The sequence below is a fragment of the Erpetoichthys calabaricus genome, chromosome 1 (genome assembly GCF_900747795.2).
Source record: "Erpetoichthys calabaricus chromosome 1, fErpCal1.3, whole genome shotgun sequence".
Taxonomy (NCBI): Eukaryota; Metazoa; Chordata; class Cladistia; order Polypteriformes; family Polypteridae; genus Erpetoichthys; species Erpetoichthys calabaricus.
This window is the reverse complement of record NC_041394.2, coordinates 157,745,956-157,772,520: the sequence shown is the minus strand read 5'-3', so window position 1 is coordinate 157,772,520 and position 26,565 is coordinate 157,745,956. Positions and strand designations below refer to the sequence as shown.

Genomic DNA, 26,565 nt, shown 5'->3' with positions numbered 1-26,565 from the left:
GCCTGACACATGTTCCTAACTCCCTTCCAGTGTTCTCAGGGAACATTGCTTCAACCCAGGTTGCATCTAACTCTTTCTCATCTACTTTTGTCTCCCTGTGGTCCCTGCTCTCCCATACTGGTACATGCAGGCCCTCTCCACCTACTACCAAAGAGGTTTTTTCCTTTGGAAGAAACCCATATATATTTGTAGGCAAGTGTTCATAGACGCAAATAAAATTAAAATCAATTAACCTGTAACCAGTAAATTATTGATAATCAGTACAATAACAATTAGAAAACAAATATCTGCCTCAAACATTAAATCAAAAACACATTTTAATTTTCATTATTTTTACATTCATTTTCAAAAATATTGTGTAATTATGTTGAAAAAAAATTGTTTTGTGTGTAAAACACAAAAACTAAATTATTTGATTTTAAAAACAAATATGACCCAAATTATAATGATTTGAAAAAGAAAGTACACCGTCTTTCAATACTCTGATCATTAAACTAGAACACACCTAACCATCATTTAGTCCTCACAAATGCAAATATTTGACAGGAGATAAACAGCAACTCATAGCATTTTTTACTTTTTATTTACTGAAAACCAAATCAACATGTTTATTAAAGATGTTGAAACTGACTTTTATTTCATAAAGTTTTTATTCTGTTGAGAGCACATAGAGGTTGGTAACTAGCAATGTTTCATACATTAGGCTTAATATGTTTGTTCTCTAATGCATAACTTTAAGGAAATATCAGAAATTGTCTTCTGGTAAAAGTATACTTCTTCATATTTGTATTAAACAAAAGTGGTATATCTCCACTTCACGCATATTGTATTTAGTAAGGACAAAATATTCACATTACACATGCAAGACAAAAATAATATGTTAAAAGAAATGATAATTAAAAATATAGTTGAGGAGTAACAGTTACCATCTTATAAAACCCCTCTGCACTATACAAGGCTCTGATACTTCTTTATACAAACCTGGGAAGCCAAATCCATTCTATAAATGGTTTAACAGATACTTGACTGTAAATACAGGTTGTGAAACTGTGAGAAACGGGGTCAGCTTTCACACTTTAGTGCACATGCAGGCTCAATCATAAAACAACTTACCGGCTGATTTTTGGAGCAGCACAAGTTTCAGCTGCCTGGAGCTGTTCACCCATTTAGGAAAACAATAAAAGAAATGAGTGATCTGCCTAAGGGTTCTGCCAAGGTCGCTCCCTATCCCCATGGCAAAATATCTTTCGGGTAATGCAAAGTATGACACAGACAAAGTGAAGAATGTTGACCGGAGAGGAGACAGCTTCTTCTGACAGAGACGTGTGGCATGTTTGCTCTGAACTGATCCTTAGCCAAACTTGTGTTGGGACCACCTGTTTGTCAGTCAGCCACCCTACACCACCCCCACTCTCCCAGGTCAGCAGGCCTCACCCTCCCCAGACAGCTTCCACCACCCCCACTCTGTCAGGGCAGTAGACCACCCCCTCCTTACTTTATACAGTATAGCATGTTGTCATCATGTGGGCAGTCTTGTCCCTACTGTGACAGACTGCTTGGGAGAGATATTTCTTTATTAGCTATCATTTTTCTCACTTAAATTAACAAATAAGAATAAGAGATGAGAAATGAGGTCAACAAATAAACAATATACTAGTATATTTTATAAAATAAATGGTTAATCTGCCATTTAATATTTTTATTTATTTCAGTTCTGAATAATATAGCACATGTTAAAAGAAAATTATAATTGGGTTATCCATGTTAAGAGTTATTCCGAATTCTAAAAAAGGGTTTCCATCTGTTGCAATACCAAAGTGAAATAAAGACAGAAGATGGTCTAATGAGGCAGTACTAACACTAGACACAAAATGAAGGATCCAGGCTAAAGGCCTGGGTGAGGGGTGATAAGAGATTGAGCTTGGGATTGCATCTTTCATGTTTTCGGTCCAATCCTGAGTACATTTCAGATGGTGTATGCTTAAAGAAGGTAGAGACAGCATAGAAGAATTAATCAGATGCACATTTTTAATTGCATTAACAAATGCCTATAACTAATAAGAAGGACTGTGGTACTTCAAAATCCATTTTCTACTAAATTCATTAGAAAGACTACTATTTTACACTCACTAATTCATTTTCTGAACCCGCTTATCAAGTGCAGGTTCCTGAGGAGGTGGAATCTCTTCCGGTAGCAATCGACACTGAATAAGAAACCAAATCTAAATCAGGCAGGCACAAGATAGTCCATCTCAAGGCCCAGTCATGCATACCCACATATACTCAGTTCATACTAGTTTGTTGCCAGAAAGAAATGTAAATGAACACACAAAGAACATGCCAATTTGTTGCAAAGTCAGTTATTATGTTGAGAAGCACATAGATGTGTGCCTGTGACAAGGAGTCATATTGTTTGTTGCAAATTCCTAAACCATAAAACTACCATCATCATGCCTGAACATTGGTATGAGGATATTAGTGTGAAATGACACAAAAGTTCCATTCTTTGTCCATATAATGTTGTTCCAGAGCTATCAAGAATCATCCAGGTACATTTTCACAAACATGAGGTATGAATTCACGCTCATTAGTAAGCAATTGTCTCTACCATGCATATATTTTTTCTTCAGTATCTTTCATTAGCACAGGCCTTAGCTGGGTAAATACATAGGTATTGTTCTGGGGTTATTTATAACTTTACTTTGATCTTAGTTAGATTTTGCCAATATGGGCACTCTTGGGAAGACAAACACTTGTCCCAGACTTTGGCCATCTGGTACTGCACATGACTAGAAATGATTTGCAGTCCCCTTTTATGAAGCAAATTGAAATCATCAACCTTTTCTGGAGATTTGTAAGACTTTCTTTTGATCTTGATATGACTCCAGAATCTATGCTGTCATTACTCCTGGAATGGTAAGTGCCAAAACTGAGCAAGTGTTTCTTAAATTACAGCTAATTAAATACTGAAGTATTCACACCATCAACTGGAGAAGGTAATAACTTTTTCATACCTGAATATTCCAAGTCTGATTATAATTCACTCCAAATACATAAAGGATCTGATCAATCTAACTGTGAGAAATATGAAATGATGCAAAAATTAATCAACAGGCAAATACTTGTGCATGATCCCACACCTGCAGAATGCATAATATGAGAATAAAATAAATAAAATATGTTACAGTAGGGGCGGCACGGTGGCGCAGTGGGTAGCGCTGCTGCCTCGCAGTTGGGAGATCTGGGGACCTGGGTTTGCTTCCCGGGTCCTCCCTGCATGGAGTTTGCATGTTCTCCCCGTGTCTGCGTGGGTTTCCTCCGGGCGCTCCGGTTTCCTCCCACAGTCCAAAGACATGCAGGTTAGGTGGATTGGCGATTCTAAATTGGCCCTAGTGTGTGCTTGGTGTGTGGGTGTGTTTGTGTGTGTCCTGCGGTGGGTTGGCACCCTGCCTGGGATTGGTTCCTGCCTTGTGCCCTGTGTTGGCTGGGATTGGCTCCAGCAGACCCCCGTGACCCTGTAGTTAGGAATATAGCAGGTTGGAAAATGGATGGATGTTACAGTAGATATTTTTTTTTTAAATCTTTGACTTATATTGTAAATTCTATCAGTTGAATAATAATTGCCATTTTTTGTAATTCTGCTGCTATACCGACATTCTGAGTCCAAAATATGGGAAAACTGAAGCTTGTTTAGATTTGTGGCACATGTTAGGGTGTGACATCATACGATATTTACTCTGTTCTATGGAGTTTAAATGTGACTGGTTGCATTTGAGCTCAATCTGATTTTGTAGTGTATACATACATACAGTTTGCACGAGAACTCATCAGGACAGAAGATAGGTAACCTAATTAGGAATTTATCTGTTGAAGGTCCCACTTGAATTCAGTTCTGGTAACATTTTCAATACATGTCTGTAATTAGGGCAGGCCAATTACTGTAGGAAATACAAAAAAAAAACAACCATTCTAATGGTGAAATATTAAGATCTTTTCCTGGTAAAATAGGACAAAAGATGAAAAAGATGTATTATGGCAATGACCATAATACCCTAAAACTGCCAATAACCTGGCTTTCAAGCAACAGAGTTCACAGCTGCATAATAGTGCAGGGTCAAAATATTTGTTGTAGAGAGTCTGTCTTTAATATTACATATTTCATTACACTTTTCTCTGTAATAGTTTTGCAACAAATCATGGACTACACCACTTTCTGAACCCAAAACAGACAGAAAGACAACATTTTTGACTTTGAGAAGCCATTTTGTTTACAATACAGAGAGGACAATAGCAGAATTAAAATAACACACAACTGCTTTTTGCAGATGATGTTGTCCTGTTTGCTTCATCAGGCCGTGATCTTCAGCTCTCTCTGGATCGATTCGCAGCTGAGTGTGAAGCGGCTGGGATGGGAATCAGCACCTCCAAATCCGAGACCATGGTCCTCAGCCGGAAAAGGGTGGAGTGCCCTCTCAGGGTTGGGAGCGAGATCCGGCTCCAAGTGGAGGAGTTTAAGTATCTCACGGTCTTGTTCACGAGTGAGGGAAGAATGGAGCGTGAGATTGACAGGCGGATCGGTGCGGCGTCCGCAGTGATGTGGGCTCTGCATCGGTCTGTCGTGGTGAAAAAGGAGCTGAGCCATAAGGCAAAGCTCTCAATTTACCAGTCGATCTATGTTCCTACCCTCACCTATGGTCATGAGCTATGGGTAGTGACCGAAAGAACGAGATCACGAATACAAGCGGCTGAAATGAGTTTTCCTTAAAGATAGGGTGAGAAGCTCAATCATCCGGGAGGGGCTCAGAGTAGAGCTGCTGCTCCTCCGCATCGAGAGGAGTCAGATGAGGTGGCTCGGGCATCTGATCAGGATGCCTCCTGGACACCTCCCTGGTGAGGTGTTCCGGGCACGTCCAACCGGGAGGAGGCCCCGGGGAAGACCCAGGACACGCTGGAGGGACTATGTCTCCCGGCTTGCCTGGGAATGCCTTGGGATTTCCCGGAAGAGCTAGAAGAAGTGGCCAGGTAGAGGGAAGTCTGGGCATCTCTGCTCAAGCTGCTGCCCCCGCGACCCGACCTCGGATAAGCGGAAGAGGATGGAGGATGGACAAACAAAAGATCCAACACTTCATTGATTAAAGATGTGCTCCTTTTCCTTATTCACTAGATTTTCCCCTTCTCTCTTCTTCTGTTTATTGTCACCCTTGCTCTACATTTCAATTCAAGTCTTGAAAACTACTCCTGAGGGATTATGTTCATTTCTACTGTGGTAGCATAAAACTGCAATAACATCTAGGGGTTAAGAGCAGTCATCAGGCCACTCTATTGTTTGGCAGTCCAAAAGCACACTGCACCTCTTATTTCCAGAATTCTAGCCACCCAAAGTCATGCTTTGCCTAATTGCCTTTGCCAATGGACTACGTGTGGTAGTATATAGGTTTATAAGGTGATGATTATCATGCCAAATTACCTAGCTCTGGATAAATGGGTTGGGAAGATGGATGATTTATTATCATGTATGCAGAATGCTTGCTTTCTGTGTTATGAGCACTGTGTAACATGTCACCAGTCTCAGGCGCCATGATTGGGGAGTATAACTACCATGCCACAAAACCTCTTTTCATCTTTATCTAAAATGTTAATTATTCCTGCTACAATACCAGCTAAATGGGAAGTTAGCTGGCCCATCTTGATAGAATACAAGAAATCTTCACACAGTCAAAATCCCTGTCAGCACTCCCACATGTGTGCAACTACTTGATGTTTTTCTAATTCCCTATCAATCCTATAAACCACAGGCCTCTTATTCTCAAAGGACAGTATAAGGCTACTTCTGTCTAGTGAGATACATCAGAATAATGAGCCCCCATGGCTGACATTTCTTGACCAGGTCTAGTTGGTAAAGCTTTATTCCCTTTACCTGAAAGCTCTTAATTCTATTAACAGTCTGGAGTGTAGCTTAAAACAATGCTGCAATAGTACTTAAGGAAAGCAAGCTCTCAGGAAAAATGCCTTATAGTAAGAAGGTCATTATGATAATTTGCATTGATATTTCCTTCTTTGTGTTAGTAAGGGTGGTTTGTACAGATACTGTATTATAAATAAATGGACATACTGTATACTTTAATGATGAAGAAATTAATATTGTTATGACTGACTTACATTCAAAGATTGAAATTGATTTGCTTCACTGTATGTGTGATGTAGTTTGAGTGTTCATGTATGTTAATGTTGTGAGGTTTAACAATTCATATTATTACATTATAGCTTTATCTTTGCAGATGCATTCTAAGCCTCTATTCACTGAATAGTGCTATGCAAAAATGAATTGAACTAAACTTAACGATAACTGTGATACTGACACAGATTTAAATCAACAGCCATATCAATAGCAAAGGCTGCTTCAGTTTCCTCTTCAGGTGCAGTGACTATTACCACAGTTATCTTAGAGTCACAGTTACAGTGGCAATGGCAGCTGAGGTCTGCTGCTCCTCACCACTTTACACTCTGCAGCAGCTGTCTTTCAAAGAGACACCACCTCAATCCTGCCAGACTGGTGTCCTGTTTCAGTCAGCTGGCAGACACAAGCACATGATGCCTCCATCTGACCTTTTCTTATTTGCATAGCATTTTGACAGCCTTTTTCTTCTTTATGCTAGAAAAGTAATCACCTTCTGAAGAACCTCCTGATCAGTATGCTTCTCAAAAGAAAAACAGTAAAGCAAATTTGGACCTTAGTGTTCTTTAAAAGTATAAATAGGCCAGTGGCCTCAAAACTTTAGGCTTCTACAAATAAGAATAGTTAATTTAAAAACTTTTGATCTGGATTTTGACATACCTGCAGCATGGAAAGAGGCTTAATTGTTGTTAAATAATCTGTTGCTAGCACCCAACTACATCTTTTGTTAATGAAGTGAAAATACACAGAACTGCTTAGTTTTAATCATGGATAAAATGACAGTTCTTTCAAGAACATAATAAATCTTTTAATAACTTCTCACAGAGTGTTAGGTCAGATCTTTTTGAGGACTGTAATAGTATATAGTCTAGCATACTCTAGCAGCTTGTCACTTCCCCTTCTTCTTATGCATTTAAGACAATTTCCTTTTTTGTGAAATTAATCTTACCCTACTTTTATCTATGACACTTTCCCTTGTAAAAAAATTAAGAACAAACACTATAATAAATAAACAATTAACATCAGCTTTGCCTATTCCCTTCATAATAATGCCCTCTCTTTATCTCTGCTTAGTGAACCTCATAATCTGGAATTACTTTAGTGCCCTTCTCTTCACTTTCTGCAGTGCTGTTAATATGTGCTGTGCAACAAGCTGCACACAGTATTCCAGACCTAACCTCAGAAGTGTATTGGGCAACTCAGGTAAAATGTCCTTTGGTTAGTACTTTACATAGCATACAGTTAATAGCATTCTGTTAACTTTTTCCATCAATTTTATACAATGATTGTTCATACAAAATACTTTTTACAGCTCAATCGTTGTGTAGTGGTATCTCATTTTTAATTACAGTGCCTAAAACATTGAACTGTATGGTGGCACAGTGATTAGCACTGCTACCTCAATGATCCAGTGTTTGAATCATTCACCAGGCTATCAGAAAGGAGTTTCTCCTTCTGTCTGTAATTGCTTTCCTCTGGGTGTTCTGGGTGTTGTCTCCCCTCCCTAAAGATGTATGGGTTGAGCTAATTGAGTAAGTTTGTGGGTGTGCATGGGTGGGGCCTACAATGGAATGGTGACCTACTGATGGACTGCAGTATTGGATGGCTGCTACCGCCTCGAGCACAGTGCTGCTCTGGCTCTTTGTGACCTTTAACTGGTTTAAGGGTGTTATGTCTAAGACATTACATTCAGTTTAAATTGAATGATTTGCATAATTAATTAAATTATTCAAATTCTAAACTCAATTTCCCAATGTAGATTGGAAGGGAGCTAAAGCCAATTCTGCCAACATCAGGTTCAATGCAGGAATCTATCATATAGACAATGTTATTCCATAACAGGTCACACACACTTGCACAGAGACATTTTGGATTCACCAATTAAGGAGAATAGGAAGAGCAGGAGAAAACATACGACTTGCAAAATAGAAGTCTGGAGCTTTGAGGTGCCAATGCTAACAACTGCTTCATCATGTTGTACTTACTTCACATAGGTCATATCAGTCCTGATATTTTTCCATCTACATGTGTTCTTAGTTTGATGACTCTAAGCCATCTAATGTAATGTCTTCTGCTAATTTAAGGGAAAATTTTTTGAATGGAAATAATTTATATGGATTGCAAAGAGAAGTGGCTCTAATACTGACTCTAGTAGCATTCCACTGTTAATATTTATTCACTTAAAAATGATCTTTGCACCCTTTTTCGATATTTTCTGGGATTTAACCAATTCTACACCCAACTGCAAATTATACTTCAAAGTCCTGCTACTTATAGGTAGATATTGCATCAAAATCTTTGGGGTCATACTGAAAATTGTTGCACATGTGGTTCAAAAGCTTTTTTTAATATAATGAACACAACATTAATGCAGACTATCAAAATATTAATGCAAGTTATCAAAATGTGTAACATGGTGGTATGGTGGTAATAACTTTTGCCTTACAGCTCCAGAAGCCCAGGGATTAATTCTCAAGGTGTTCACTTTTCTCTGGCATCCAAAAGATGTTCATGTTAGATTAACTTGCCACTTTAAAATGTCCTTATTTCAGTGAGTATTGGTGTGTTTGGGACAGACAACCCATTTAGGGTTTGTTCTGGCCTTGTGCCACTGTTATCTGATCATGAAGTATATTAGAAAGGTATATTTATAAAGGCATGGATTTTATATAACAACACAAGGCAATAGGTTAATGAACAAATCTCCTCCTCAGTGGACATGCTGATCCCACCAATTGTAGCTTAACTAGTCAGTGACACTTCGTTTTAATAACCCCCAAAATCACATTATACTTGAATTTGATATTGACAGTGGAAAGATAGACTCTTTTCTTGGTGTTTTCTAGGTCCTGATATGCAATCCATAGATTACTACTCTGGTGATCTGTTTAAATGTAATTGTAAATAGAACTCAAACAGAACAATGAATGATTTTCATTTCCACTATGTAATATTATTATTAATCTCTTTGCAATTTTTGCTTAAACATTAGTGTTTTCTTGTACTGATTTTGCTGTTTACAGGAATACCACTGAATATGAAATGAATGGGGTGACACGGTGGCGCAGTGGGTAGCGCTGCTGCCTTGCAGTTAGGAGACCTGGGGACCTGGGTTCGCTTCCCGGGTCCTCCCTGCGTGGAGTTTGCATGTTCTCCCCATGTCTGCGTGGGTTTCCTCCAGGCGCTCCGGTTTCCTCCCACAGTCCAAAGACATGCAGGTTAGGTGGATTGGCAATTCTAAATTGGCCCTAGTGGGTGTGTTTGTGTGTGTCCTGCGGTGGGTTGGCACCCTGCCCGGGATTGTTTCCTGCCTTGTGCCCTGTGTTGGCTGGGATTGGCTCCAGCAGACCCCCGTGACCCTGTGGTTGGATTCAGCGTGTTGGAAAATGGATGGATGAAATGAATGCATTGATGCTTTATAATTTCTTCATATCTGCTTAGTTAATGTAGTTTTCATGATTTACAAAAACAAATGCATTTGGATTGTTTGTGTTCAGTAATTTCAACTTTGATTGGATTTTATTCCCATTTTTTATATTAATTTGAGAGAAAACAATGTGCAACCATTTTGTAGTAAAATGCATTAAATGGGAAATTGATCATTTTGTTTATTTACTTTTTTTAAATAAATTTTATTTTGGTTTCAAAAAACAGAATATTACAATAGCATTATTGTAATACCAAGGCTGTCAGTGATGTACAAAAAATGTGTGTCCAAGATGATATTCATTTAGTACATTCCCAGAACATATGAAATAGTGAATCTGGAAACTGGCAGTGCATGCAGGATCAGTCTTGCCCTGGACACATTTTGGACAATTTCAAATGAGATAACTGTGATTGATGAAAGACCTCCAGCTGAATTATGAACTTCTTGGTGAGTATAGAAATAGAGTGTATTCCATGTATGGCAGAGCTACACTCATTTTATGAGATGTCTATTGAAAGGGTCTTTTCCAATCACTCTGTAGGATCTTTGAATGGTAAGTACTTTGGAATATATTGTTAAAATACTCTCTATGTATTCATCAAGACTTACTAGTATGGCCTCTGGGATATGAGTGTGAGATATGGAAAGATCAGAAATTTATTATTTTAAGGTATAAGAATGCAGTATCATTTTACCAGAGGGTTTCATACTGCTGCTTTATATTGTTAATGTATTTTCCCCTTTAAAGAGTTAATTGTAACATGCTAAAAATCACACTATTTTCCTATATTACTAACATTTATCACATATCAAAATTATAACAAAATGAAAATGTCTTTTAAAAGTTTATACTTTACATCCAGCAGTCACCATATCTTCTTCAGCTGTTGTCTTTAAAGCTCAAATTATTCATGAAAGGCCAGGTTTTTTGCTATTAGTGTTCAAGAAGTATATTACCTGAGGGCAGCCCAAAATGTTTATTAGTTATACTAACACCCACACCAAAAGTCACATATCAGGTCTACTTACATTTCAAAACATAAACAGAATGAGGCAAGAAGATGTACAAATTATACAGACTTTTATAGTTATGAGAAGGAGTGGGGTGCACACATAATGTTTGCAAAATGGACTTTGATTTCAGAAGGGTTTTAATCTTGACTGAGAGGCAACAAAAAGTATATCTTTGTATGCTTATACAAATGATCCAGGATATAAACATAGCCACTGGTACTTGGGTCCATATGCCACAAAGTGTGAACTTTCCTTTCCTTACATACAGAACTTTGAAATTATATTACAGCTTGTCAACACTGACAGATATTTTAATAACTTTATATATCTGTCTTTTTATAGTAAAAAAACAACAATAAATCTGTTTGCCAGCACTGTACAAAACAAAATTGACTCTGCTGCATGTGAATTTAATTCTCTGCTTGTCACTGATAACACTCATTGCCAGAATCATCCTGTCCAAACTGGACAGTAAAAAGACAGCTTATCTTGTTACTGTACTGAACAATGACATACTCATTAAGCAAACATATCAAAGGCTTAGAACTTGACATGTGCACTTTAAAGAGTGTGATGCATTTGAACATCATATGCTTAGCCAAGGCAAAATGGCAGTTCTCCATGTGCATATTCAATGCATTTGTGATAGGTTCCAGCTCCCATAACCTTAGAACTGGATTAAGTGGGTTCAGTAAATGGATAGACACATGAATGTTGAATAGAAGCTTTGGTAATTAACAAATACAGTACAATGCATTCAGAAAGTATTAGATCCCCTCACCTTTTTCACATTCTGTTATGTTATAGCCTTATGCTAAAATCATTTTCACTCATCAAGCAATGTTCAATATACCCCAGGATGACAAAGTGAAAACAGTATTTTGCAAATGTATTAAAAATAAAAAAAAATAAAACATCATATTGACACAAGTATTCACATTTTTACTTATGACACTTGAAATTCCGGTCAGGTGCATTCTATTTATCACCAATGGGATGTTTCTACACCTTGTTTGGAGTCCACCTGTGGTCACTTCAATTCAGGAGGCAGATAAGGAAAGATGCACACCTGTCTATATAAGGTCCCAGGGATGATGATGTGTATCACAACAAAAACCAAATCATGAAGTCGATGAAGTTGTCTGAATAGTTTAGAGACAGAATTGTGTCAAGGAACAGGCAGTGCCTATACCAGCATCACTGAATACAAGGTGGAGATCACCCATGGATTGAGTACCCGGGCACACTCCCTCACACCAAGTCAGTACACATGTATCTTTTTAGGCTGTAAGAACATAATTTTAAGGGAATGTGCCCCTGCAAAATACAGCTGGAAGATGTTTAAATTCTGTCCCAGGAAATGAATGGCAGAAATCTCTGGCAAATACAACAAATTATCTTTAATTAATTGTTGTATGGATTAGCTGCATCAGTCTCCTACTACATAATTAGTTGCAGATTTTTTATTTATTCCTCCATTTCTAAGTCCACTATCCAGTTCAGGGTTTGAAAACAATGATGGTATGGCGGGAACCAACCCGGGATGGGGCCCCTTTTTATGCTCACACCCACACTCACTCATATTGGGTCAGGTAATATAACCTACACAACTTTAGAATGTGGGAGGAAAGCCAGGGTCTGAATTCAAACTTAGGATTCTAGAGCTGTGAGTCACTGGCATTAACCACTGAGTCACCTTATTTATTTATTTTTTATTACTGATTTTGCTATTCATTCCACACATTAACAAATAGCAACTCCCTGGTGTATCATCAAAATACTGAAGTCTGCTGGAAAAAAATGAGGAAAGCAGTAAATGACAGAAGAAAAAACACAGAAATTTAAAAAGGGACTGAAAATTTTAAGAGAAAGCAGAGCTAATTAAAAATATATCTTTATCATTGAGATAAATCCTGTTTTTTTCTGGATATTGGATGGTAATGAAGGATTAAGAGAACGATAATTGGTTTTAAAAATTTTAAGTAAACAGAGGTGTGTCCTGAGCTCTGTAACATAAATACTTTAAAGGCCATTGTCTTTTATCCTTTTTTAACCTCAAATCTGCCACTGCTACTGGTGTCTTCAGGTTTCTGTACAGGTGTCATTAAAGCAAGGTGGAGCACAAAAATAATTATTTCTGTTCTAACATGTTCTATGCTCTTAAACAAATTTGAAAAAGCCCTGACGAGAAAGGTTTAAACATGTATTTAAATATAGTGCTATTCGGTTATACAAACATACAGTGAAAATTTTATTCAATAGAAACAAACAAAATATGACATACAGAGCCTTTTTATAGTAAAACCTTTCTACCGACCCTAAGTATTGTACAACAGCTTGTACACAGCTAAAGTGGGATAAAACTGCAAAATCCGGAAGTTAATACAGGTTGATCCAAGCACATTCAGTGCCTCAAAAAGTGTTTTGACAGAGTATAGTCAAAGGGTGTGTAAGTTGAGAAACCAAGTATGGAAAGGTTGTTCTGTTTAAGTATTTTTAAATATATTTTTAGAAGGTATTAGTAAGGTGAAGAAAGACCTGACATGACTTGCTTTGATGTCAGCCTTTACATCAACAAAAGTGGATATTTCACCAAGATGACCAGACCAGCAGTCTTGTTAGCCACTAAGCTACACTACCAAATGCATAATTTTACACTTTCAACATTCTTTTGATTGTAGCACACAAAGTTTAAAAAACACACTATAATTTGAACTTTATCTTTGTTGTCTTTTGTCTGAAAATAAGACTTTAATATAAAAGTACTATTGTGCAGAAATGCCCCGGGATTGTGACCTTGGTGTGCTGTTGGTTATTGTGCACATTGATGATCATTAGAGCTACATAGTCAGGAGATGCAGTATGTGCTCCTGGTAAGATTGAAATGGAGTTCTAGAGAAAATAACAATTGACAAATATAAACCTTATGACAATTATTTTAAAAATGATCCAAGAGTACCTGTCTGTTCATTGTGGATATTTTTGCTTTATCAAGGGTACATTTTTTCTCCTTTCTATTGCATCATGGTACAGCCAAGGCAGTCAAGTGTGCCAGCCTTATAGTTGGATTTATGCTGCTCGCAAATTATGTGCTTCTCTTGGTCTAATCAGATTGTGATATCATGTACTCGCAGGAAAACTCTGAAGCACAAAGTGAAGTAATTGGGATGAGAATTAGCACCTCCAAGTAGAGGAGGTACACTAAATACATAATAGAGAGAGCATCTGAGAATTTGCTAAGAGGTGGTAGAAAAGGATTTCTGTCCAGCTTGGCATAATGTTAATGTGATCCTCATTAAGAAAAGCAAATTGAAAGTTAAGTGAATTGAAAGCAGAAAGAAAAATAACAAATTGAAATAAAGAGTACAGTTTATACACTATGTCCAGTGAAGTCTATATAAACATACATCAGTCACTGCATTATCAGTTACTAGATTTTCATGTATTAACTGGGTAGGATGGGGGGTGCAGTGGTAACTGAACTCACAGTTCTGAACAACTGAATTCACATCCTATACAGGTTAGGTTAAAAGGAGGCTCTAAACAGACTTGTGTGGGAATGCTCCGTGTAATGTACTAACAACCTGTCTAAAGCTGGTTCCTGATCCCAAAGTTTCCTGATTAGGTTTCAGTTCTGTAAGACCCTGATTTGGATGAAGTGTGTTAGATAATGGCTGGATGGATGATTATGTGAAATCCACATTAAGGGTAAACATGTAAAATTTTAACACACAGGAGAACTGAAAAAGGGATAGTAAGTTTATAATGAGGTGACTGACCCTTACTGATAGATTTACTGTTTACTTACTACTGGAACTAACTGTAATTTCATGGTCATCATATTCTTGTAAAACAATTTCCCTATTATCTTTCAGAAGCTATACAACTAGATTTGAACTATCACTTTGCTAATTTTCCATTCCTGATGCAATTTGTGGCCCAAACGAAGTCCTTCAACTTTCATATATGTCTAGCTTTCTTGTAAATATAAAGTGTTTTAGAATAATGAGCGTTTAAAGGCAAAACAGAAGGATGTGAATTTGCAAGTAATTTATATAGACCAGACTCCATTTCCTTTTATCTTAGCCCAAACAACTCCCCATGATAACATAAAAGGGATGTTTTGTCCACTTTTGCCTTGTGCTTAATCCAGTTTCTTGTGATAAATCAAACTGAGAAGAAAAAAAAAAAACTGGTCAGTCCTTTACAATGTTTAAATGATTTCTCAGTTTGGAGGAACTAACACGTTATTAGTTTTATTTGTCTGTACTGATTTGAGCACAGGCTATTTTTTTTTATTATTTCCATAAACTTTTTTCATATTGCCAAGCCTCCAGGGTTCGTTCTTGTTAGGACCCCATGCTACTGGGATAGGCCGCAGTCCCCACGACTCCTGACTTGGACTAAATGAATACAGTAATAAATAGAGTAATAAATTAATAGGAAAGGTAATCAGACAGGGCTGAATGGCACATGAAAAAGACACAGTCCCTTTTTAGGAAAGATTGTCCCCATGTCCCCAGGAGAAAATATTTACTCAAAATAATAAAAGGACTCCACAAACTAACAGTATAATGACTCATGTAAATGAAAATAACGAACAAAAATTGGTTAATTGACATTAAAGCTGGCTTGTGGATCCTTTTGAACTTTAAGAATGATCTTGAAAAAAAAATGATAGAGCGGGCCCTGGAGGTATAATTGGCACACTCTCTCCTGGTAAATAATTAATATGTTAGTAAATAATGCACAGCTCACTCACTACCTGTATGCTTCATATTGGGATTGACTATCTCTAAAGCTTGATAACTATCACTTGTTAATTCATTTGCATTTTTATTCAGTTTTTTATTTCACTTGAAAGTTGATTCAAATTTATTTTAATTCAATTTACATTTGTTAGTTAAGTTGTATGTAAAATATTTTTGTTGTTTTTCTTCTTTCTGGTTTGTCACTAGTCTTTCAATAGTGATATATTTAAATTATTAACTTGATTTATTGCATCAGTTTTCATTTTTCCCTTTTGTTTTTCACCTTGAAGTGTTTCTAAGCTGCCAATTGTGTGGTTGATGAGTGGTTGGAGCATAGCAGGATGTGTGTTTATAATAGTCATTTATATTTGTCAAATTTTTATCCTACCACTTTTAGTCAATTCTGTACTGTTGTATATCTAATTTAAAATATTTTGCTTTTCCTTTGGACTTAGCTTACACTAACTTTTGGTTACTGGTAGGTGCCCTCGTGGCCACGAAACAGAACACTGTGCTCAAGGAAATGCAGTATTCACGGAAGCAGAATAAGAACTAAAATTAGTACTTAAGAAATGAATCATATTTGGAACTATTTGTATATGGATCCCTCTTGTTTTGTCTTTTGAAGTATACCTACTGAAGTTGCTTTTTCTCTCCCCTCTGATTGATGTGCTAATGGAGCAGGTCAGAGGAACTACAACCATTTTTATCTGCGTGTTATTGGACCTTTTAATTTTTACTGAGTAAGTTTTTTAAGTTTCATTTTGAGGACCCACAGATGAAAGAATAGAGGCTTGTGAAAAATAAATTCTAACACAACATGGAATGATGAGTTCTGGTGCTTATTGGTCTGCATTTATCTGGGAAACTTTGGCACATAGCTGTCAATATCTCATACTTAACCTGTGAAAAATAAATAGTAAAAGGATCTGCGTGGGGAAGTGTGAATATCCTAAAGAATCACTAAAAACTACAGCCTAAGGCTGTCATCCATTAATATGCTTTCTGACAGGCATAATCCATTACAGAGTCGGGGTGAGCCCAAAGATTAATAAAATGCCACTTGCAAAGCTTTTTTGATATAACCATCCTCATATTTTGTCAACCACACTTCAGTAAACTGTAGAGCTACGGAAAGTAGCAGTATTGAAGTGCAAGATAAATTTAGTTTATAGAATTCACTGCGGAAGAGTTTAAAATAGAGTTGGACAAATTGAAAAGTGTTTCCATTTAAATTATTCAGGTGTGGGGCATAGATGGTTCCTTTTCTTTAAAGCACATTTATTGTGCATTGCCATTTCACCTTAAGTCCCCCAACTAGTTTGCATTTCTCCCTACTGGCTTCATGCCACTGGGTACCGTTTCTGTTCTGGCTTTCACCAAGTATACATGTTTCCTTCTGTCATCCCTTTGGTTTATCACTCTAAATTTGATTTATTGATAATAAATGAGTGTGAGTGAAAGCTTGGTTGGAACCATGCCCAGTCAAGTATGGGTTTCTCTGTGCCTCTTTATACTAGCGACACTGTTATGAAATAACAAAATCTCTGCACAATAATTTATTTGTACACAGGGAAAAATTTGGCTTTTTATGGACGCTCAATAAATCAATAAATAAATATTATTAAAAAAAAACAAAAACCCCATTTCAAATACATATATAATGACTAAAAAGAAAGAACACTTCCAACTTGGCTACAAATTAAAGAGTCACAATCACAGTGAAGGATTATAAAGGCATATTGCCATTGGTATGAAGGAGCGCTAGTAGCATTTTTTGGACACATTTCTGTTGTATGATTTGTTGACTGACTGAAAGTACTCAGTGTTAGTGTGCCAGAGAGAGGATGTGCAGTATTGTTCATATTGACCATCAGTTTTATGTTCATTCTCTCCTCCACTACTACCTCCTATGGTGTCAACAGTGCATCCCATAAATGAGCCTGTCTTTTAGTTAGCCTTAGTTAGCAATTTCATGAAGTGATGTTATGAGCCCAGCACACCACAGAGTAGAAACTGGCAATTTCAGTGTTGCAGAACATGTAAAGAATTCATTACCCACATTTAAAAAAAGGAAAAAAGTGTGCTCTGCCCTATCTTACATAGTTCCTCAGTGTTATTAGACCAATCCAGTCTGTTAATGTACTTGTAGCAGTGCACCACCTCTACGTCCACTCCCAGAATAGAGACTGGGAAATCAGAAGTCAGTTAATGATCAGTTCCTTGGTTTTGCTGTTATTAGGTTACAGCCAATTCTTTCTCCAAAAAGAAACAAAGTTCTCCACTTTCCCTTTCCACTTCAGTATAAATAGATGTAAACTATTATGTAATAAAGGCTAATTCCTGTCATGTTAAATATCTTCATTAAATAGCACATTAATTTCTTCAACATTACAATTGTATGTGGTCTTTGGATTCTGTGAGACAGTTTCACTGTGAAGCTTGAAGTACAGGGGTGAAAAGATCAAAATCACGTGAATTAAACACAGTCAAACTGAGAAGCAGTCTATGGATTGAAGTGGCTCTACTGCTACAAAGGACAAAAAAAATTGTGGAAAATCACCAAGCCCTGCCCATTGACCCTCGCTATTTGCATGTTGAGGACTTGAAAATGAGAAGTCAATGAGAAGCAGGTGGCGCCTGTGCTTATTTGCATTTTAGTTTTCATTTTTGCAGTTCATTCCCGCTCAAAATGAAATAGGATTATTTCATTTTAATTTTTGCAGAATTCTTGCACACAGACTTTGAAAATTAAATTGCAAATGGGGGTCTTTCATATTAATGCTTAGCAGCATTTTTGTGTGCAAAAGAGATTGCAATTTCATTTTATAATTTTAATTTTCATTTCCTTTTTCGAAGAAAATATCTCCTATACCCCATTTTTCACAATTTCCTAAAAGGTACATGGGTTCAATGGTTCAGGCAAATTTACCTCATTATGAATGTGTGTGGTTTTCAATGGACAAGCACAATATCCAGAATTAGTTACTGCTTACATACCACCATGTGACCTCACTCTTTGCCGTTCTCAAATAGATGGAGGTTAGCATTTTATACTTGTAAACATGTGCAAAAATCTGAGCTTGTCCATGTTACAGAAGAATGAAACTGAAAGTGACACTCAGGTGATTGGTCCTAACTGTTAGTAAACAATCCAAACCCACAAATGTCCAGGCATGTTTATGGCCATAGTGTTTCTAAACAATGCCCACACATTTTGTGAAAGATTTCTGAAATGTCCCTCCTCTCATTATATTCTAACCCTTGTATGAGACTGAGAATCAAAGGGAAGCAGAACAAATTATGGCAGCTTCGGCACAGGGTAAAAGCCAACCCACAAGGAGACCAGTTTTGGCAATCAATCTAATGCTCACATACTTATTTTTTCTCCTGGAAATGTGTACATTTTTGTTTGTTTTTATTATTTATACCCCCCCCCCCCCCCAAGAATAAAAATGCAATGCATGGGTACTTTTCAATAAAAGTCATGTTTTTGTCACTTGCAGTGTGTAAGATTTTCAAACATTTTCAGTTTATTCACATTTTGCTATATTGCAGCCTTGTGCTAAAATCACTTACATTTTTTCCTAATCAAACAGATCTCAATAACCCAGAATGACAGAGAAAAAAAAACAGGTTGGAAGACATTTTTGTAAATTTATTAACAATTAAAAAGAAAAGAAAAAACTATCACATTGACACAAGCATTCACATTCTTTGCTATGAAACTGAAAATTTGGCACAGGTGCATCACATTCTATTGCTCATCATTACAATGTTTCTACCCCTAGTTTGGAGATCACCTGTAATAAAGTCAATCAATTGGACCCGATAAGGAAAGGCACAAACCTGTTGATTCCCATGGCTGGCAATGCATATTGGAGCAAAAACCAAGCCATGAAGTCAAAAGAATTGCCTGTAAAACCTAGTGACAGAATTGCGTCAAGGCACAGATCTGGGGAAGGCTACAAAAAATTCCTGCAGCATTAAAGGTTCCCAGTACAGCACTACAGTGGCCTTCTTAACTCTTACATGGAATAAACTTGGAACAACCACGACTCTTCCTTAGGGCTACCTGCCCAGCCAAACTGAAGTGAAGGGTATGAGCACTTTCTGAATCTACTGAAACTTTCCAGCTTTTCCTTGGTGCTGTGGCAACAGGCAAAAAATACTAAACAGTACTCTATTGTCAGAGAAGCTTGCCTTTCTAGTGAGATACTGCAGTTTGATTATTGCCCACTACATGTAGCTTTTCTGTATTCAAGAATTCCCTCATGTTTTTGTGTTTTGGCCCCAAAACTTCCTGAGTTGGGGCAAATTGTCACTGGAGTTAAGTTATTGCAATTCGCAATGTGAGATTCTTTGCACCAGAAGAAAATACAATATTGTATACAAAAATGTTTTACTAACAGTACCTAGGAATAGTAATGCAACAAGTCTAAAGGGTATTATATATATATATATATATATATATATATTAGACACATACATACACACACATACATATATGCACATATATATTTGTATTTTTTACTTTACAACTGGAGGACACCAGGCAACTTCCTAGTGTATTCTGAAGAATGTAAAAAACATTGTTCAAAACTTAATGTCTTTATTTTCAGTAGAGTAGTGGAGGCTATTGAAAAAAATTCACTTACTACCTGAAGAACTATGAAAGCTACATTTCAGAACAACCAAAAACTCATTTTCAGATTTAAAATATGAAACTACATGTTAAAACTCTTTGGAACATGCACAAAGCCTTCAGAACATTTACAGACTTGGGGAAAAAAACGGCATAATTAAAATGAGAGTCTGTTTAAAATGATGAATTTGACAAATTGATAAAGTGAATGTAGCCACATCAGTCCATAAAGACCAAACCTAAGAAATGCCGTCCTATTATCATGAAACAAAGAGCGTACTGTTTTGCTTATTATTAACAGAAAAGTACACAGAATACATTTTGTAAACTGTCGAGGCTGTAAGGTGAAGCACAGTAATTGTCACAAAGTCTGAAAATTCAGAGGCAAGAATGAACTGAGGATAAAAACACTACCCACTCATCTATATACAGTATGATCCATTACTTAACCCACTTACTCAGTTCAGGGTTGCGCCCTCTACAACCCACTGTTCAATCACATGACCAACAATCATGGCCGGATGTATGCGTGGGTGTTTTATATATATCTTGTCACACACATGTGCATGGGAGGCAGCTAAAGGGCTTCAGTAAGTGCAATTCCGATTCAAACCAGGATGTGACAGATTGCACTGACTCTTTTTCTCCCTTTCCTGCAGACCAGTCACGGGAGATTCCACCTGGTCCTCTTGACGTCATTTCCGGGACCAAGCCTATGGAAGAAGACCTTGCCGGCTCCGGCCCCTGTGATGTCACGTCTGGGCTAGAGCCTATGGTTGAAGACCCTCATGAGCCCGACCCCTTTGACCTCACTTCCTGTCTTCCCCTTTGAAAGCCTCCACCTTTTCCCTATTCCCTCAGTTCTATTTTGGACTCGGTTTTGTGCACATCAGTGCTCTATTCATTTTTACGACATTGCAGCCATGATACCAATTATACAGGTGGCTGCCCCAAACCGTGCTATAGCTCTGTGTGGAGTTTGTAACTATATATATATATATATATATATATATATATAGTAAGAAGATGCTATATAGTGCCTGACCCGACACAGATTTGACACGGGAGGCACTCGTAAAATAAAAGAAACTTATTTTCTTCAGCTGGAGGGCACATTTTCCCCGTAATCCCTCCAGCCACAACACAGTCCCAAGCACAAGACACACAATACTCCTTTCTCTTTCACAAACCACTCCTCCACAGCTTTGTCCTCCTTCCACTGTTTGAGCGGTGGTTGTTGGCTCCTTTTATGGCCCACCTGGAAGTACTCCAGGTACTTGATCACCTGTTTCCGGTTGCACTCCCAGGTGCGGCTGAAGATTAGTCCAGCTGGGCTCAGGGACTCATGCTGCGCCCCCTGGCGGCCACCCCAGACCCCAACAGGGCTGTGGAGAACTCCATCTCCCATGAAGCCCTGCTAGAGACTGAGGCACTGCTCCAACCCAGGGGGGCGGCCATCCAGAGTCCAGGGGGAGGTACTGCACCGTCCAGGGCTGCTCCCCGTGAATACACGTTGAAGGGGCGACCTGGCATGGGATCTGGCCGTCCGCCACAATATATATATATAAAATCCAATTTCTGTCTGTCTATATGTCTTTTCACGAGAGAACTACTTAACGGATTTAGATTGTTTTTTTTCTATAATTTGCCTGAACATTTCGATTGATTTTGTGGCATCTTTCATCGCGCTAAGTATCATAGTTTGCTTGCAGAAGTGATTTATTCGTGCTAATCCGAGACAGAGGCTGCGGGCCAAGGAGAGGTGGAAGTGTGACATCAGGAGTGGGGTGCCGGGCAGGGCCCTCCTCACTCATGTTCCTCACTCACCGTTCAAATTGGTTTGTGTTTGTGTGCAAATTTTTGAGAAGGGCCCGTCTGTGGAGTCAATTAAAATCTTTATAACTACACATGCGCGGTGGGCCAAAATGGTGAATTTCAAAGAGAGGCTGGTTACGTGGGTGCCAGAATGATGAACAACTAGGGGTTGAATATGACGCAACTGATCATCAAAATGCAAGGCAGACATGCACATTTGAAATGCATGTGCTTATCATGCAAGTCTCCCACTCACAAGACTATTACCCTTGCCCTTCCTTTAGCTCAATTGATATGACACTCCACATTCTCGTTTCCTTCCTCTTGAAGTCAGTAATAGCAGGCACAACTCATCTTTCATCAGCACGGTCTCACGTCCTCGGCTGTGACCTTATTTGCTATGCAACACTGACCAGACACTGTCACTTATTGACTAGGCGACTGCAAGCACGCCGATCGAACGAGCCGCAATAAGTACAAATGTGTTTCGGTCACTCACCGCGCGCTTGCTTTGAGGTACGGTCTGCGACCTACCTTCACACTTTGTGTACCGCGCTTAAGAAGTCAAAAAATTGAATAACAGGTTCGATTAAAACAAGAATTGTCTTCTAATTAAGACATCAGCTGTGGCGAAAATGGTGGTCCTCTAGGAAATGAGTCGGAGATCCCCAAGTTAACTGGTCATGGATCGTTTTCTTTGTGTTTTATTGCCTGCTGGTTATGGGAAAAAATAATTAAGGTTTCTGAATCTTAAAAAGCAGGTCAGCTGAAACTATGACAAACACCGTCTTTACAATTAGCAGGAGTAATTTGTTACTAATTAAGTGCCTACAACAAAAACATGCAGCCACTGTGACCCTTCTAAATCTGATATTCCTGCATTATGATAGTGTCATATAGAGGGGAAAATAAACAACAACACTGGGCAGGGAGCCGGAATCGCAGGACATTCCTTTTTAATTTACACACAAGGAGCTGCCAATCATTCTAAGCGCACACGTGTTGGTATATGGGATGCAAACATACACACACAGGTCGAAAACGTCTCAACTGCGCACAAATAATATCTTAAACAGGAATGTGGGCATGCAGTTTTAAAGGTTAAACAAATTTAGCTGCTCATTTTTTAACAGACAAATCATCCTTTATTTTATACCATGTCCTTCAAAATGTGCTGCATAAGAAAAGCGCCAAAATCACAAATAGCGAATAATATTTATGATTATATTATCTCATTTTGACATACTTTAATTCGAATATCGTTGATCGAATTGCATTACCTGCATTTCGCACATAAACACCTCACTCTATTTTACTGCACGGCATACTCCATCCATCCATTAGAAAACCTGTAGTACTTAAATCAGCTCAGTGTCGCTGGGTGTGCAGGACAATCGCTTTGAACTATCGGTTAAACGTATTCACTGTACGTAATAACTATGATCTCATTCATATAATGTCAACACTTAAAAAGTGAACGTTTAAATGCAGTGCTGGGGACGGATTTTGCCCAGAATGAAACACTGCAGGTAATACAATTGTCTCTGAGATGAAATAGCGTGTCCTGTAATGTCCCTGCCTTGCACTCCGAGCGATCCAGGACTGGTGTCGCTATTGGTCAGGCAGTGTAACTTAAATTGATGGTGGATGCTGTGTTTGTGTATGGTGGATGGTATATTACTTTTCTATTATGGATGGTACTTTTCTATTATCGTGACGCAAATCGTATTATCGTTTTTAAGATTAGGCATCAAAAGGGGCCTATATGCTCCACCCCCACTAACTTTAAGGTTAGTATTTGTGGTTGGGGTAGGCCAGTCTAATAATTTAACATCCAAAAATTAAGTAACCGCCCACCGATTTGCGTCACGATAATAGAAAAATGTATTCCAGTTATTTTAATCAGCCTATATATTCGACTTAGAGCAGAATCATATACGCCTTTAAATAAAATTATATACGTATAATATAATTTGCTTCTTAGCATTCGTTACTGGCTTGTATATGTCAGTACAGTAAAACTGATAATGAGTGGAAAACAAAAAATAAGATGTAAATAAATGTTAGGTTAATGAGATTTTTTTGTAACAATTGTAATACTACATTGAGATATATACAGTGTATAATATGCATTCATCACTGTATATATACTATATATATATGTACAGTATGCATGTTTGTATAATGATTCTATACAGACTCGTAAACGCATGCATGTATACTGAGGTGAATTTAGCTTAGACTTAAATCCTACAAGTTGGTGCAGGACATTCCCTTCCCAGGCCACACGTACCTGTGCACCTCAGAGACTGCGTAACAATGAGCTGACAGCACACGTCACACCACTGCTGCTCTGCCCCACGGGTGAAGCAGTGACCTTCTCCACTCTCCAGGCGAACGCGAGGGTCTTTCTCAGCACTCACGAATATGGTCCTCACGTCTGGCGCCCGGAATCCTTTCTTTCTGCCCCGATGTGCAGGTGTACCCTCGATGGCTGCGGCAGGCGGTTCGCTTTGAGGTTCTTTTTTAACTCCTTTGCCGAATCCAAAGAGCTCTCGGGCGGCAGGCTTCAGCGCTTTCATGGGGCTCTTTTGTTGCCGGGTGGCAGATTTGGGCATGTTTTTAACTGCCGCCGCCATGCGAAGCAGCAGCGGTTATTTAACTTCCTTCGCGTCCTCCTCGCATGCCAACATCGCACAGGTAGAGCTGGTTTGAGTGCCGGCTTTGCAACTTTTTTTTTCTCCAAAAAGTAATTGAGCAGTAATAACGCGCGTAAAAAAGCAGGAAGTAAGCACTGTGACAAGAGTGCCGAAACAGGTGGGCGGCAGGTAGAGTTTCACAGCGCTGAACCGCTGGCCTATTTTAAGCTTACTTTTGCAATTCAGATTTAAAGTAAAATAGAAACGATGTAAAAAGAACTGCACAATTTAACCACTGAACTCACAAATCCTTAACCTTCGCTTTGGGGTCTGCTGTTGTCTTCAGATCTTCGGACATCATTCATTACGTGTCTTCGCACGACTGGCAATTTAGTAATCCCTGCAGTCTCATTTACATTTATTTGCTTGGCAGGACACTTTTATCCAAAGCAACTTACAAAAGAGGTAAACATAATCGAGTAACGTTAGGTTACGTCCTGTTTGTTCAGTAAGTTTCATAGGACAGGTAACAAAACACTATCCAGTCCAAATTTTTATGGCAGAGTATAGTACATAACGAAATGGGTGTTATTTGACACTACAGTCTTAGACTTTTGAGCAAGATGCTCCCTCCATTCTACATGCCCCCCTATCCAGTAGATTAATTTGTGAAGAAAACTGGGCCATTTTATTGAATTTTCCAGCTTTTACTTTTTTTAGTCACTTCTTCCATTACAAGAAACCAGAATCTATCCCAGAGAGACTGGGTACAAACTTGAATGGGACATGATTCCAGTCCATCACATAGCACACTAATGCATAAAACTACAAACAGTCATACAAGACTAATTTAGAGTCAAATACTAGATACAATTAGAATGTACGAGGATACCAGAAACCCAGGAGAAAACCCACTCAGGGACGAGTGCCATAAATGTTGTGCCTAGTCTGTTGATTGAAGTAAATCAGCTGGGACTGTGATCACTAATGCAAAGCAATATTCTTAATATACATCAGCCTTATTAGCATTGATGGGATTGGGTGTTATTTACTAATGTTTCTCAACCTTTAACACAGAGCAATGATTACTGATGATGCATTTCTTGATCTGAATGTAGCCCTGAAGCAGGAAACTAGTTGTGGCACAGCTGGCTTGCCAGCTTTTTTTATCAGTAAGTGGAAACACAGGTGATTTTATTGAGGACAGGACAAGGTGCCTGTGTTAGTGTTCTGTATGTAATCATATATAGCATTGAATAGTGGATGCTAGACTACTTCTGTGATTAGACAGACATATATATACACACACACACACACACACTTACTTTGTTTGTGTCTTTGTTTTTTGAAAATATTTTATAGCTGTCATTTTATGTTGTATAGGTGTTGAATAGGTGTTTTGCGGTTGTTATTGGTAGCCAATATTGTGGTTTTTAATATGATAACAACAGGAAAACCCCTTGAAAAGTTAAACTTTATCTTTTGTTAATTTATCATATAAGGGTAAAGTAAGGGAATGATTGAACTACTTACTCCAGAATATAAACAAACATTTGTAAAAGGAATTGGATCATTGTTGCTGGACAACTTGGGGTTAGTATTTAGGGATTAACTGGTTTTGGATTGCTTTTTAGTTGCTGTGAAAGGAGTTTTTTTTTTTTTTTAAGGACTGGGTGTCCTTTAAGGATTTAAAATCTAGGTGCTTTTTGTAGTTCATTATATAACAAAGAAAGGGGAACTTGAATACAATGTTGCACATAGTATTTTGTTATGTATGGCCATAATGTTTGTAGTTTTTATTTTGTAGTTTAATTCACTTTATAAAGTGAATTATGTTCACTTTTTTTTGATCCTTTGTAAATCAATAGTAGGAATATTTTTTTCTATTGGGTAGCTACAGTTTCAAATTGCTCTGAGCTACTGATGCCAAAAGAATGTTGTCTGTGTTTAGTGAACTGTGTTTTAAATACTTACATTTCCTTTGCTCTTTTCGTTAACACTTTTTATGGAGTCTGCTCCCTTAACTATATAGAAATGTGGAGAGCACTGAATACTGAAATGAAACAATTACTTCAGGGCCAATTTGAAAGCCATTG

General features: G+C 37.9%; 1 protein-coding gene across 2 annotated transcripts in view; it reads right to left on the bottom strand.

Moving 5' to 3' along the window:
* rassf3 (Ras association domain family member 3) overlaps positions 1-24,549 on the bottom strand; it is a 162,495-nt gene extending 137,946 nt beyond the window's left edge. Inside the window, exon 1 of one of the 2 annotated variants that reach the window (XM_028792515.2) lies at positions 24,124-24,549. In XM_028792515.2, coding sequence (XP_028648348.1) covers positions 24,124-24,469 — 346 coding nt within the window. In that variant the 5' untranslated portion in view covers positions 24,470-24,549. Of the gene's footprint in view, positions 1-1,113; positions 1,337-24,123 lie in introns of those variants that run through there. The other variant, XM_051920614.1, reaches the window with a different exon arrangement.
* Between the last annotated feature and the right edge of the window lie 2,016 nt (positions 24,550-26,565).